This window comes from Atta colombica, unplaced genomic scaffold, assembly GCF_001594045.1.
Source record: "Atta colombica isolate Treedump-2 unplaced genomic scaffold, Acol1.0 scaffold238, whole genome shotgun sequence".
NCBI lineage: Eukaryota > Metazoa > Arthropoda > Insecta > Hymenoptera > Formicidae > Atta > Atta colombica.
This window is the reverse complement of record NW_017259336.1, coordinates 1,974,429-1,992,041: the sequence shown is the minus strand read 5'-3', so window position 1 is coordinate 1,992,041 and position 17,613 is coordinate 1,974,429. Positions and strand designations below refer to the sequence as shown.

The 17,613-nt window shown below is 28.3% G+C and overlaps 1 protein-coding gene across 1 annotated transcript in view; it reads right to left on the bottom strand.

Moving 5' to 3' along the window:
- The window catches only part of LOC108688661, a 343,834-nt gene that overhangs the window by 156,215 nt on the left and 170,006 nt on the right, over window positions 1-17,613 (bottom strand). Inside the window, exon 3 of the mRNA XM_018194993.1 lies at window positions 3,920-4,090. Within this exon, the coding sequence (XP_018050482.1) occupies window positions 3,920-4,090 (171 nt within the window). The remainder of the gene's footprint in view (window positions 1-3,919; window positions 4,091-17,613) is intronic.

Genomic DNA, 17,613 nt, shown 5'->3' with positions numbered 1-17,613 from the left:
CAAACAAATATTAAACGGAATAAACACGTTAAATAGCTTATTATAATAATATTTAAAAAAAATAGAAATTTTAAATAATATAACTTTGTTATAATATATAATTTTGTGCGTTTAAATAGTATAACGTTTTTTTTAAAGAATTATATATTTAAACGTTTATAAAAAATATTTATTAAAAAGAAAAATTGTATGTTAAACAATATCCGTACAAAATGATATTATAATCAATCACTCTTTTACACCGATGCAAATGAAGTGTAAAAATATTCCAAATGATTCGGGTTAAATTCCTTTCGCAACTTTCTTTTAAGAAGATCCTAAAGTTGTTTTATCTATTTTATTCAATAAAATTTGCACACATACGATTTACGTGCCATTGACACATTGCTATACACTACTACATACTTATCACAATACTTATCACAAAATCTTTAACTTTACATAAAGAAATACGTGGGCTAACAAAACTAAAAGAAGTCGAGAAAATTCTGCTTTTTCAAGAACATATTGTACTTCTCGAAATCTTCTTAAACGTTTATAATCATATATATTAAGCGAGAATGTACTAATCTTTTTAAAAATTTTCAAAATTGCTGGTCTTAAAGCTTTTAAAATTTTAGAAATCTACCACTTGACTTGTATTACTTTACACATAACATACAGTTTAGCCTGCAGTTCACGAGCTAATTTTTTGCGGCCTTGCTTCCTACTTCCACTTCTTTTTTTCTGGAAGAGCGAATTTAATCTCATTAAGTGCCGAAGCTTCCTGGTTTGGTAGCTGGCACCGGCTGCTCGGCGGGGTTTCCATTATCTGCCGCGCTTTCGTATGACCGGCTTTCGGCAAGATAAATGTAATTAAGCCGCGATCTGGAGTGGCTTAATTGCACAACTTATTACTTGGTCGAATTACATTTATGCGTGTTCACAATTTAGCTTGACCTATGTAACTCGATGATCAAGCTCAACTTTTTATTGTAATTGATTTAACCGTCAGTAATTATAGGGACATTGGAAAGACAAAACATCAATTGCTTATTATATTTTTGAAAATATCAACATTTCTTTGTCCAATTCTAAAATGTTATATCAATATTCTAAGAATTATAAAAATTAGCAGATAATATTGAACGGCGCTCTAGAAATAAAATAAAATATACATTCTATCTGATTCTACTAAACGGTACTAAACGTGGTTATACATATACAAGTCCGAATTGTCAATTATTTATATAAGGAGGAGATATGGGATATAGGAGATGGATATAAATGGGGCGAGCGAGAAATAAGATAGACCTCGTTTTACGTGAAAAGTCATGTGCCCGTAGGCAGCGAGAGAATTGGAGAATCTCGTTTTGTGTGAAAAGTCGCACTTCTGTCGGTTTGCCCTATATCTCTTCTGTCGAGAGTCATCGCATTTTCCACTCAAAGTGGGGAAATAATTTTCAAGTTTGGCTGTTAATAAGTTTTTAACGAATAGCGAGGGACGGCTGGAATCTGTTGGATATGTTGAGATTAAGGTTATTGGAGTTTGTCTTCCAAGATCAAAATTTTGTACTGAAATTTACACAGTTTAACTCTAAATATTTAATTGTTAAGGCAAAGTTACTCAGAATCATGATCTTGACAACATATGTCAATTATTAAATAAAGAAAACTTCTTCTTTTCATCTTTAATTTTAGAGAGAATTTATATTAATACATATATTATTAAGTTAAATTAGAAGGCGGATTGATTTATTTTTATTAAAAAGTATATATTATATTAACTAAATCAAAAAATCAATAATGCGACAAATATAAAGTATATAATAGATTATTGATTCACCTCAGTGAACTCAAAGGTAACTCAACCGATATTAGAACAAAGTGCTTTCCTGAAGACAACGATTCTCTCCGGGACGAGAAGTGGGTTGAAGATGCAAAAAAGTAATGGATAAGAAATGAATGAAAAGAAGTGCATCGGGAATTATCCATGAATCATTTGGAAAAGCTCAAAAGACTCAGTGGCGCGCATGAGTGAGCCCTTGGGAATATCAACAATGAAGCCCGTAGGAGCAAAGTTACATAGAATGGTGGGTGCGAAGATATCGTTCCGGACTTTTGTTTCGTCGATTCGCTTTAAAAAAAAAAAAACGCCCGAATGGCACCTACAATCGATTTATCCAGAATTTTATTACTCTGAATTTTAAAAATTATGCAAGCTTAACAATGACTATAAGTAATTTCTAATACTTGTATTCATATATGATATCAAATTACATAATTTGAATCAATTTAATTTAAATAATTATTATGTAAGTCGCTACTTCTCATGTATCCAATACGTCATTAATTTAACTAACAAATAATTCTATTTTTATGATATTTATCAATTTTATTAAAACTCGATACATTTGTAGAGTAGTCAAAAATAATAGGCATGTATTTTTTTATATCGGTAATGGAAATGGCAATTTAAAAAGTAAAAATTATTCTGTATTTACAAATGAGTAATTAACTCGTTCGCTTAAACTTAGATATTAGAATTATTTTTGAATTTCAGAGTTGAAATGACTAGAGATTTTCATGCTGAAAATAAATTCAATGTAGAAATTATATACTTTGAAATAGCAAATTCAATATAGCGACCTAATATGATCTTGTTCTTCGCACCTTTAATACAGGAATAATCAATGACTAAGTGGCAAGCATCTTCCCATTTCGTTTTTTGTCCTTTATTAAAAAAAAATTTTTTTAGATTTATCTTTTCTTAACTGTGACATTTCTTGCGTCTCACATGAGCTTAAATACAACGTATTAATTAATTTATTGGACCTAACCTGGATAAACTAGGACATTCTTGATTAAAAAGTAGTACAAAAATAGAATATCAATACTCAAAAGTAGGACAAAAAGGAGATTTATTTTAGGTTATATTTTAGGTTAGTTAAATTGTAGTACAAAATAAGTGGTATATTTGAATTCAAAAGTAGAAGAAAAAAAATATACATTTAAAGATTCTAAAAATGTATTGTGCATGTATTTAATATTAGTAATATTAGTAAAAAAAACGACTTTAATAATAATATTTAATAATTTTTAATTTTATTCTATCACAGAAAAATGATCTAGTAATTAGCTTATTTTATATTTCACGGGCTTAATAGCTTCCGATCCTTTTACTATTTCTTTCAAAATGAGTACTAAAAGAAATACACCTTAAACATGCAAATTCGACTGAACCTCTCTCTCCCCGGACGCCTTAAAAAATACATTTCCATGAAAAATCAAATCAGATCATTCTATTATTCATAAATAAAAGGAGTAACTTTTATTCTTAAAATTGTACTATTGCTGTAGATATAAAAAAAATATATGCTTATTATTTTTTATTACAAATGTAATGAATTTCAATAAAATTAGCTAAGATCATAAAAGTAAGATTACTTGTAAGATAATGGAGTTAGAAAATTTAATTCGAAGAAGTAAGTGACATATAATTCAACATATCACTTTGACTCAAATTTAATTTATTAGTTATTAAGGGTATACGTTAATATAAATACTGTTTATTTGAAACTAAGTAATTAAATTGGAATTGGATTAATTTGATGTGTCCGATTTTCAGTTTCGTATTGATCAGTTTTGTATTGAAATAATACATTTTGTCACACTTGGTTAAAATAACAAAAGGTTATTCAACTTAAGAACTTGATTTGATCTATTGATATTTAACGGTGTAAATTGGATGTATTCTGACTTCTTGCTACTACAACCCGGTTAGAAAAGAATTGGAAATATTGTTGAAAATGTAATCAAACTATCAATTTATTGACAGTACGTAACTGTCAATCTATTGTGTATGCGTCAGAAAATTGTATAAATCCTATACATATACATGTGTAACTGAAGATTAACTTTATTTCATCGCAATTCTTACCTTTCCACTCCACGTAGTCGCATGGGTGATCAAATAGGAAGTTCTGGAAGCTGTTGCAGTCCGGATCGACATGCGGCTCCCTGCAGAGGCACGTCGGTCGGAAGAAAGTGAAAGCCTGCAGGGTGCGTAGAGCCGCCTGACACTTTTTCACCGTCACCGTCGAGCATGCCACTGTAACCGCGAAATTATTATTAAAGCGATGCAACAATGTTTCAGCCGGCTGACAAATAGCACGTGTGTATTTAACACGCGATATCGTGCACAAATTGCCTTGACAGCATGACGTATAAGCTACATGACTAATAGCGTACCAAATATAAGTTGTTCTATTATTTGATAGAACATGTAAAATGCTCTAACCATTTGTTATTGAGCTCATACGCTACACTTATGCTTCGAAATTGGTACATATATGACGACCTTAAACGAATGTGCAAGGGTGAAAAATCGACCATGGGATAACATATTCTCGCTCGGATATTATTTTTTTTTGTGAGAGTGATCCTGCAGATTGTTGTAAAACGCGATGACGTGAGATCTTCATGGAACGATTAATTTCTCTATTGATATCCATTCTCGTTCATTCCTATTTCGACATTGATCTGACCATTTTTGTACTGATAACAATCAAAAATCATAGAACGCTGAAATAATTTGTTAAGCTGTTGACATTTTCGAAGGTTACATTGAAATAAAATTAACAAATAACGTACACGTGCATAAAAACAAGTGAAATAAATAAAAAATTATGTGATATGATTAAATGAATGATTCGTTAAAGATTTTTTTCAAGAGAATAAAGAAACTGCTTTATATACTGTTTTATATATAACATAAATATAAAACTTATGTAAAACATAATTATAGAGAATTTAATGAGTAATTACAAATATAAAATATACAGACATAAAAAATTTATATTAATATTTTTATCAAATATATATGCTTTGCATTATTAATTATCTACATAAAAATATAAATTATGTAAAAATTCTAAATTATTATGTATAAACGTAATAATGCATCAAAGGAGAATGTAAATGTTACATTAAAACTTAGAATTATCGAATATTTTCTGCATATGTATTCAATGTAATTGTGACGAAATTCGAACGAAAGTAGCTATGCTCTCAATGCTGAAATAAATGAATTTATCAACAATATCATATAGCGTGATGTAGCAGCAACAATTATTTGCCACAGTATACATTTGTACATTAATCGCGCCACAATTAGACGGTGACATTAATATATGCCATTATTACGCAACGTTCGTGCGCAGTATGGTGCATTTAATATATTTCATCATAGTCAGTCAACATTCTTAACTTCAAAAGGTATATTATACTTATTCTTAGAGATACAAAATTTTTATTTGCAAAATTAAAGTCGTTTATACTATGTATGTATAAGTTTCAACTATGTATGTATAAGTCATTATAAAATTTGAATATTACAAAACTGTTTACAAGGTAAACGTTTGATCATATTATGGAGAAAAAACTTTGTTAAAATAAAATCTTGACTTTACATATCTACAATTACAATCTTTTCAGCAGAAAAGTTTGCGAAAGAAAATTCATTATCTAATTGCAAAATCTCTTGTTATTTAATTTAATTTAAAAGTTAATATAAGGTATTCGATTGAATTAATTAATGTGCTAACAATTCCTACATATATACTCTCTCCTAATTAATTATTCGCAACATGTTTATTCATAATTACTCATCTCTGCATATTCATTATTTTTCCGTATAAGATTCTTTAATCTTCAGCTTTCATTAATATAGCAATGATACGTGTCTCACTTTTTTATAAATATTGAATGATTTTTTATTGAATGATTCATCATTTTTCTCGCGATCAAAATAATTTCGATGTCCTAAATATTTTCTTTTAAAAACCATTCGCAACTTCATTTCAAATTCCAGTGCTCGCAGCTTAATTAGTACAATGTCGTTTCGAGAAAGAATAGAAGTGAGAGGAGCCTTAATTGCTATCCCGAGACATCGTAAGTTTCGTAATAACTGAGCCAGACTATAAGTAATGAATCCAGATGTCGGCGTTACCGTTGATACCAACATCGTCGTCGTCGTCGTCGTCGTCGTCGCGCCAAATGTCAGACAGAAAAATGACGGAGCAGCAGTGCGAAAGTTTCAATTACATTCTGATACTATCATCTGTCGCTTCCCTCTTCAATTCATTCCATTGGTTCCCCAATATTCAACTTTATCCCAATCCGTCCCGCCCTTGCACCTACGTCCCCTTTCATTAAACACGAAGCAAGGCACTTAAAAGAGAATATCTTTGATAGTTGGAACTTGCAGACAAAAAAGTTTCTGCAAGTTTCAGGGGCTAATATTATGACAGGAGAATAATCTCTTACTGGATCAACTGTTTCAAATTTTCTTGAAAGGAATACCAATTTACATCAGTCTTCTGGCAAGATAGATTATGTGATTTCGAACACGATGACTAAATTAAAAGACAAATCAGAAACTGACAAATTTATTAATTTACATTTTAAAAAGCAAATAATATCTTTCAGCAAATTTCTAATGTAGAAATCAGGAGAGCAAAAAATATTTGAATTCATAATATTTATGAATAAATAGTCAAATAAAATATAATAAAAGACATAATAAAAAATATTAGACTCTTATTAATAATAAAATTAATAATATTCCATTGAAATAATAGTTTATGATAGAATTAAAAATATTTTATAGGAAAAAAAATATTTACAACAACAATACAATCTTATTACATAAGTAGGTAATAAAAGTTTTAATACTCGTAGCATTTTATTACTCGTAACAAAAAATCTATGAAGTCTCAAACTAATTTTCTGTTTCAAACTTTCTATCTTTTCATTAATTAGCAATCCATTAGTAGTTTCAAATGACTATTTTGATTTAAATTTTGATAAACTTAATAATTACTTTTCGTTACATTGGTTCTCTTGATAGTTTCTTGAACAAGTCAATCTATTATATACAATAATTATATTAAATCAAATATTGTGTTATACGAACTTTCTGTGTCGAATCGCGAGTAATATAATTTTACGAAAATGCAAAATTGCGACGTATTAACGGCAATAAGATTAGTAACACTTGAAAGATATGTCATTTCTGTATGCAGTTGCAAATAAAAGTTATTTAGAGTATTCTCTGTAATTCAGTGCATTTATTAAAATACTATACTATATATATATATATATATATATATATATACATTTTTATCAAGCCTAACATAAATATTCTAGTGATTGGACATTTAATTTAATTTAAGAAATTTAATTTAATTTAAGTTTATTCAAAGCTATATGAAAAAGACTACATGTTAACAGAGTAATAGATATAAAATATGATGCAATAGACTATAGTTAACATAAATACAATAGGCAATAGTAGCTTGCAAATGGTTAGGCGTTACAAGCAATAAGTCTACCAGCAACAAAATCAGAATAAGATAACAATGCAATAAGAGATAAACCAATAGCTGAAATTACACACACACACACACACACACACACGCGCGCGCGCGCGCGCATATACCCTCAAACACACTAATTACATTCAGTTTAAATACTGTGAATGATGCGATGAAATACGTCAGCGAAAGGAGGATAGAGAGGAAGAGATTTAAGAGAGATCTAATCTTTATTAAAAGCATAAGTTTTTTTTTATCAAAATAGTGTATTCTTTATATTTTTTATACGCAAATAAAGATTTTAAATAAAAGAAATTTAAAAAATCAACGATTATAAATTTGTAATTAATAAAATATTTGTAAATATCTTTATATACGTGTATGTACCAATTTCCGGACAATCTAAAAAATCTCCTAAAATCCGGATAACTTGTCCCAATATTCGACCGCGATATAATCAGTTTGCTGATATTTAAAAAGCATAAATTATAATAAAATTAGTTTATGTTTATTTAAGTAAATTAATAAACAATGTTTTCTTTTCGAATATATACTTAATTTTTATTTATCTATAAGCTTGCAGAGATTGTAGATAACATTGGAACAACTCTAAATTTAGCTGATATTAGTGATCGGACATTGAAATTATTTTTGAAAAGCGTTTAAAAGCGCTACAAAAATCACTTGCTCTTACAATAAAATAATTAAAGATTATATAAATCAATCATTTCATGATATATGTATTTCAGCTCATCACATTAAATTTTATTTAACTAAATATTATAGGACTCAAAACTTTTGGTGTATACACATAATATAGCAATGATCTATTTAAAATATTCGTTTTAAGATTTATATTTATGAATATTTAATAACTGTTTCTTGAATAAATGATTGGAGATTAAGACATGTCCGGTCATTGGGACATTTATTTTATAAGATAATATAATCAAAAATTTGTCAAGATGAAAATTATCATAATATGATAATGATACTATAAGTGGCTGCTACGCAAATAACAACAAACAGAATAAAATATGACAGACGAGAGAACTTTTCCAACAAATAATACTAATCCATTATACGGCTAGAAAGAAAATAAATGGTAGGAGTAATTAATAATAAAAAATTCAAATATAAGCTGCAGTACATATTTAAAGAAATTAATAATTAGAAAATATTAAGAAAATTATTTTAAATTGCGGAAAGATATGCCTATATTTTGTATTTTGACAAATTATCGAAAACAAACTGATTGATGATTGGATTGTTATGGTGATTTTTAATATGAAGCAAGCATGCAAGTAATTAATTTTTTTGCTGTTTGATGCTATTCTTATAGATTGCCAGAGAGTTTCAGGAAATGTACATTCATTTCGTGAAAGTGTGTTACACATACATGCACAAATGTAAACAAAAAAGCCAGGAGCAAACAAACTATCAGCTACTAGGGAAGTCGGAAAACAGACTTTTCATTCTCGTACAGCGAGCGCGAGGAAATATGTACGCTTTGAATTCGGCGCTCGACTATCACTTGCAGACGCGTAACTGCACCTGTTTTTGACATATTTGTGTTTTCGAACAGCTGTAATAATTGCAACCAAAATTCATCGCAATATTACATTGTTCATAATATTTAATTTTAACTTACTTGCTAATTGAACAAAAATTGTGTGTTTTACAAACGTGTTTTATTGCAAAATTTACTTTATCAATACAGCAATGCGTCCACTGTTTTCTATGCTCACATTGCAACAAATAATAGAAAACGAATAATATGATAAATATCGAATATACATATAGTAAATAAATGTTAAAATAAAATAAAGAAGCTAATCGTGCACAAACATTTAAAAATATGAATTTTTATAGAATATCATTGTTTTTTTTTCAATGTTATTTATGTAGTATGTATAATATATCTTTTATAAGATATATTGTATAATATATCTTTTTCATAAAATTTTTACATTATTTACTTTCACAACATTTGAAAGATTTATCTATAAAATTATTTGCATACGTTTTATAAACAATAATATTATCATATTGTAGAATTTGCCTTTAATAAATCATTTAAATCTCCTTAAGCCTAGTATACAATTAAATAAAAAGCAAAAGGAATACGGATTAAGAATTTGAACTTGTCAGAATCGTGTATATCAGAATATAATTTCCGAGATTAAAATCTATTACTCTCTATTCATATTGTTTGTACTTTTTATTGAGTTTTAGGCTTAAAACTATCTATGCGGCAATAAATTACTTCTAATATTAATTTTGTTTAAGATTTTCACTTCAACGTCAACTTTATATTTTTTACGATTTTTCCATAAGTACTATTTAATGTTTTTTTATAATAATTTTTAATTCCATTTATTGATTAATTTTTGTACTCTCTTCTCGAACGGGATATGTACACTCTATTGTTTTCGCACGAAAGTTAAAACCTGAAGCAAAAATTTCTTGAAACGATGTTGAAAATAAATAAGGCCCGACTCGTCCCGCGACTGTGTAGTCCTGCTCCGCTTTAATTATCGAGGGTGTGTATCCGGGAACATCCTGCGGTGATGAACGGCACTGCGGCTCCATAAAAAGCGCGAGCGTTCCAGAATCGTTCTACCGTGAGCTATAATTCATGGATGGGAAAAAACAGTATCGGAAAAAAGTGTGGAGGGAGAAAGAGAGCGGATCGGGAAAAGTTGCAGTCTCCGCGCCGAAACTGACGACACGTATTCTCTCTTCGCGGGTACGCGCTATCTTCCTCCCGCACTGACGCCATTGTACTCGAGGGTCGTGCATGCCGCTTTGGCATAACAACGTATATTGTACTTCCGAACAATGCTATCCTTCTGTCAGCCTGTACAGCGAATCCTTCTCTCACCTCCGCATCGTCGTCACTTCCCCACCTTATCGCGTGGCGGGTGCTCATCCCTTTTTTTTTCAGGCTTTTTGAAGGAATAAACGATCGACAGTTAAGGAGGATGCGAATAGCTCGTGTCATTTCAAATAAGCACCATAAAATCGAAAAATTAATGAGTTAACATTAGAAATTATTTCTTTGCTTTTTGCAGAAACTGCTTCACGATACAATTTTCTTTGATGACTATTTATTTCCTAAGAATATTCTCATTGATATTTTATTCCTTGTAAACTTAAAACAATTTGAAATTTTTAAAGAAGTAGAAGAGAGAAATCTCTCTCTCTCTCTCTCTCTCTCTCTCTCCCTCTCTCTCTCTCTCTCTCCCCCCAATGGAATAGTAAAATTATTTGGATTTAAAATAATAAATTAAGAAGAATATGCCGGAAAAAAATGGCTATTGCTTGACATTAGCGATGCTAAACGACGATGAGCAGCAGCTGCTCACTCAAAAACTCGCTCAACGACGCTGGATTTCAAAGTCCACTCAAACCATGCGACTCTTGTGAAAGTACTGGGTCAAGAATTTTCTTGGATCCTACGGTAATGGCTGCTATATATATTGCTCTCTTCTCGCAAAAAGTTTCGTTAGGAAAATGACGTGCAATTCAAAAATTTTTATAATTTTATTTTTAATCTTTCGCTAAGGCAAAAGCGTCTTATTTATAACTTCTCGTATAAAGCATCGTCATTAACAGTTATTTCATTCACCTTTTATACAAAAACCATTGAATATAATAAATATAGTAGATATATTCAATATACATTTTATTTTACAATAAATAAACAATGTAATAAGAGAAAAGAACAAAGAATTAAATAGGACAAAGAGGAGTAAACATAAAATGCATACAACATTACTAAAATCTTGCGTTATTGAATGAAAGAAACTCTCCGAGTACCGCCGTTCTTTTCATTTTAGAATTATTGTTTTAGGTTGAGAAAATAAATGGAATTTGCGATAAAACAGAGGAGACACACTTTACGCGATATTTCTAAATTGAAAATTTGTCTACAATTCTTTCCCCTATCAATTGCTTTCCTTTTTTTCTTTTATTTCTCGAAGGAAATTACGTTTTAAATTCTCTTTTCAAATCACGAAATTACAAGTGGTAGCCATCAACTACATTTTGTTATCAAAATTTATATAATTGCTGGTAAAATTTATATATTTGAATTCAAATAACTATATCTTTAAATTAATAAATATGTAGTAACTTTTTTATTGTTTCAAGTTAAATATATCGATGAAAGCAATATCTATCTATTAACTATTAGATATATAATTATAATAGATTACGCATTAATGTGTAAATTGAAGTCTGGTATAAGATGAGTTTTCACATATAATGTAGTTTACACAGAAAAAAAATTATATTATATTATTGAATATTCTTTTGAATATTTATTAAGATATAGTTTTTTCCATTTATAAGTAAATATTTACTTATATAAATATTTACTTATATAAATATTTACAATGAAAAAATGATAGTTAAATCGGATTAATGATTCTCGTAACAAATAAATATATGTTAATTCAGTAAATGTTTTTACTTACAAATATTCAAAGGAATATTTATAAGTAAAATATTTAAGTAAGTAAAATATTTATATAATAAAAATATTTTTGTTAGTATATAAAGCGATGAATAAAAGATGTTATAGCCAGCAAAGGCTAACTAACATAACTGTTAGTTATAATTTCTCACTCCACAATAACAAATAACTGTAACAAATAATAACTGTTACAATATATGTTATATTACAGTTATTGTGAATGGAAAATTATATAACAGTTATGTTATTGTTAGTTGATGTTTCCTGAGATATAGATACAAGATTTAGACTGAATAGTTTTTGAGTTATGATGTATTCAACTATTCTGTAAGTTTTACATATTTCATATCATTCATTATTCAAAAATTATTCATTAATTAAACTTTATGTTCATGATATTTTTTTGTTTACCGCAACATTAAAATTATATGGTATGATTATATGTAAAAATTAACACATTTCTTCTAATTTCTCATTTAATTAGGAGTCCTTTGTTCTGAATAATCATGAATAATTTTACAAAACCTGCTTCTTATATTAAATTCTCTAATACGTTGCTTACAATATATGCACTTTAATTTTTATTTCAATAACTGTTTGTGTAGCCTTTTGATAAATATAGAAATGTACAGATAAATAGTTGATTCATATTGGCAATTAATATTGATTTAAATTATATAATATGCAAATATTTCTTTAATCAAATTGCAAATTACGACATAATTAAATAAAGGTTATTAAAATTAATTAACAGCAATTTTGTAATTTCCTTTTTAACTTTGCAAGGTGTACAAATTATGATATTTACTTTAATTTATAATGGCGACATATTATACTGGTCAATTGATAACAAGGTATGATGTCGCAGGTTATTTACGTCTGTAATTCAGTTCTGCATGCATACAAATCAACGTGCATTGATTATGCATGGTTGAGTTTATGTTCCCCTGCGAACAACGACCTGATTAAAGGTAAAATCGAGTTCGCGTTCCGATTCTCATATTCTAACTATCGTTAGGTTATCATATGGATAACGATTGAAACCAACAATCGTTTGATCATAAAGCAAACCTCGATCCTGGATCAAGAAAAAGTATCTTTTGTATCTCTCAAGACTGATAAAAACATATTTCATGACAATTGATAAACATTATCAATTGTCATGATTAAGGAAGTGTAAAAGCATCTAAAATTATAATAAATTTTGCTAATTTTGTGCAAATTTTTTAGAAACATAACTATTAAAAGTTTTCATCCATAATATAGATAAATGATCTACTTTATTGTTTAATTGTTTTTTTTTTCAATTAATATAAAATACACCGAATATGTGCGTGCTTAATTTATCAGTGACATTATATATTTTAGTTTGATCTTTCGTATCTAGTATGTATTTTATATTTGTTTTGCACGTACATCCGATGTGAATTACGAATGTCACGAGCTTTCAGATATACAGCAATGAGTATTGGTAATCTGATTTTACGGGTGCATTTAATTGAATAAAACATATAACAAATAAAATAAATAAAATAAAAAAGATTATTGAGAAAATTTCATAAGAATCCACATTTAAAAAAAACAATATGATCTCAATAATAAATATATTAATGAGAGCATTTCTGCTATATATGATAAAGTATATTAATAAAATAAACTACAATTGTAAGATGAAAGCCACAGTCACCAATTTCAAAATATTTAATCTTCTGATGCGTATAATTGTAGATAGATTTCAATAGGATTATCGTATCATTAATCGTATCATAATCTTAATGTGTTTTGGAAGATAATAAGGAATAATTAAGGAAATTAATTAAAGAATTGTGACTACGTACCGGATATATAAATCGTATACTTGAACGATATTTTATATCATTATTCAATGTAAATAACATTTAATAACAAAACTTTGAAATAAATGAGAAATGAATAATATAGACAAAAATTTTATCTTGTTTTGTGCATGCCTCCAATAGTATTTTAAGAAATCACATACAACTAATATTAATTTTTGATTGCTGGTAGCAATGTAATCATGTAATTCTATTCCGAATTTTTATATTTTTATAAAAAAAATATTTATTATAGAATAGTTTACAATTTACATTGTGTACAGTATTTTCAATTATTATAACAATTAAAAATTTATCAAGTATTATTTTAAAAATTATGTATTATTTTATGTTCAAATGTGATACATTCTTTTCTTTGTTCTATAATTATTTGCACATCAAAAGATTTTAATTCTTGCTATATCAAATTGTGTTAATACAAATACCTAGATAAAGGTTGTAGAATATTTATGAAATGCGTAATATATAAGCAGAACTAAAAGTATGAAAGTAAAGAAAATAAAAGTAGAATAGAGCGTTATTTATAAAATTATGGACGGTAAAATGTTAATAATTAAAGAGAGATATTTATGAATCATTCGCTGTTCTTGTCAATTACTAACTCAAGCATTGAGAAAATGAATAATTCATATGTAAATGCAAACAACAATTACATTTTAAAACCTGATAAATACATAAAACTACACTAGCGGGTTTCTAACAATCGGTTATCTACTTAATTAAAAAAAAAATAGCTTGTATTATTTTTAACAAAGCAATTCTGAAAACATTTTTCCATAATGTAATCTTTCTCGATATTCTCAGCGGATGCAAGGCAATGTCAGTGGTTTTATTTATGATTCGGTGCTTATGCAGGCCGCCATATTGCTTCTGCGGTCTGAAATATCACCGCTGCCTTGAATATATTCTGCAATAACTACTCGCCGGCCCATAGTAACGATGCAACAAGCGTTCTTTCTGTTTCGTTTGTAAATAAGTGAGAGGCAAATATTAAACAACGCCGTGCATGGCATTGTTATTTTTATATTTATTACAATTATTGTTAATATTCTAATACTGAAAAATAAGATTTGCACAGATTCAGTACTGGACTTTTTGAATGAACAGATTTTTTACAACAAAAGCTTCATAAAGATTGTCAAAGAAATAAAAAGAAAAACATATGGCACATTTGGAGCCAATGTTTTCCATGCGAAAGTTTGAATGAAAGCTTTGTGCTAAGATTTTTATCTTACATTTAAAGATTTAATATACATAATTAAAAAATAAATATTTTTTCTTCAAGTCAATCAATTTTCAAATTTATGTATAATTTCATTTATTACTAAAATAAATAAAGAAATAAGATACAAATAATAGGATTTCTAATCAAATCGTTTAAAAAAAATTAATTTTAAAAGTTAATTTTATCAAAAACTTTTTTGAAGAGCTATCATTTTTTAAATATTTTTTTACTTAAATATTAAATGTTTTAATTATGTGACATTTTAAATTAAGTGAAGAAATTTTTTAATAATTGAATTGAAATTAAAAATAAAATTTTTAAGCTCAAAACAGCTAACTTTACAATGAATCAAAATATAGAAACAGCATGGATTTTTCTTGCATTTTGAATAGAGGAAAAAGATGACCGTACGTTTAAAAAATCAGTTTATATGCAAATCTAGAAAATATTTGCAATTTTAGTTTATTCTGTCATAGTCGGCATTCTTCCATATTGCAGATTTCTTAAATTCGAATTTATAATATAGAAAATTTTAGAAGAATTTATATTTTATTCATATTAGACTAAGAAAACTATTTATATCCTGAGAAATATTTTATTTCTCCTTCAAGTCAAATCGAGAAAATTGTGTCTCGTTTCTTTTACGATGAAACGAATAATATTTGTAGTCAAGTGGTATACATCATCATAACCAAAAGATTTAAATAAAGAGATAGCATTTTACATTATACATGTATGCAATTCTCGTAGCCATATAGTAATAATCTAAGTAAAAGTCACTTATTTTGATTACTTTGTTATGTTTTTAACATTTTTATTGCGAAAGTAATATATATAGAAAAGAATATATTTTACATAATATTCAAACAAACTTTTCTCTTTAATAAACAATTACAAATGATAAATATCATAATGAATATAATTCAGAAAATTCTCAATATTATTTCGTTATGAATTGTTATTATATTAATGCTGACTATTATATTATTGCTAATATATTTAAATTATAATTTTTACATTAACGTATATGTACATATTTTCAGCGAAAATCATATTTATTATCGCAATCTGTCGACTTTACGCAAAAATTTTTAGACCTTCAAATAAACTTTTCACAAATACCTAGCGTCAGCGTTTTTCTGCGAATCTTTCATCCGTTCGCGAAATGGCAAAATTTCATGATAAAATGCGATTGGCCGCGCGGTCGAACCGCAAATCGGCGACAGTGACTCCGGCGTTGGCGTTCGTGTTGTGCGTCTTGCTGCACTTGCAACGACGAGCATGCGGTTCAAGAAGAGCGATACAACCTCCACTTTGGAGTCAGACCGAAATCTCCTGAGTGGTCCAAACGCGCCTTTGGACCTGCTCCTGGTTGTGCGCTTGACAGCCCGCGGTGGCTAACCAGCTACCTTGGCAGAATCGGTCGAATAGATGGTAGTCGGTCCCGGGATTTCCGGCTCTGTAGAAGCGTCAATGTGTACACATTCTACTGGGAAAGCTCCTTTTGCACACCCTCACTCTCTTGTGTGAGTCGAGATGTCGTCCATTCCCCAGAGTTCCTTTTAGATTTATTCGTGACATTACGAAAGATTTTCCTGGACTATTATAAAATACTGTAAGTTTTTTTCACTCGGCTGCGAGATGCACGCAATGTCTATTTATCAACGGAAACATCTAAGTTATAAATGTCAAATAAAAATTTGAATTATATAGACATTTTCGTACTTTATAAAAATAAGAATCTTACTAATGCATGTATTAATAAATGAATTATACTGAAATATAAATTCATCATTTTCCATAGTCTCACTTGGCTCCATATAAACCAGTTCAATTCTATTAGCTAATTAATAATTATGAAAAATTAAATGAATACTTTATGAAATATATATAACGTATTAAAAATTAATAATAATTTTAAAGATAATATTTTAACAATTCTTCGTCATTATTTTATTATACGTATAGATCTATTTATAATTAATATGTATAGATATTAAGTAACTTATAAAATTATAAAGAAGATTCGGCAAATAAAAAATGTAAAGCTAAAATGTTGCATAACTATAGAAAAATGTACTGTAATGACTATAGAAAATGTATACGTTTTTTAAAGACAGTGATATATGTTGTCACGATTCGGCAATATTGCTACATCGTCTTTGAGTCGCGTTTGTATCATAAATAAGTTATCAGGACTTTGTTACATAAGTCTTAAACAACTTCCGTAAAACACATCCGTGAACTCTCTAGTTCCACTTAGAATTTAAAACTTTCAAAGTGCATCCCGTAGGATTAGTGCAGACGGGCGACCGGGAATGTGTTACATGCACCATCATTGCAATCTGTTTATCATGCCGGGCAAAACATCGCATTGATCGAAAAAGTGTATTACCTGTTATTTCGAAGCAGTGTTTAGGCCACGTCAGTTCTTTTTTTACATATTCACGGAACTATGTATGGTCTTTTTTGTTTCTTTATTGGCTATTGGCTATAGGAAAAATAAAAACAGATTTTTTTTAAACTGAGTTTTTGAATGATACTGCCAATTTTTCATGAAGCTCAAAATATGACTTACAAACTATGTATTGTTCAACGAATAAAAAATAAAAATCATAATACTGCGTTTGTATTGAGTGGTACTATATTTGTCGAGATAAATATTGTTGCTGCAATTTTAATTGATTAACTATTATT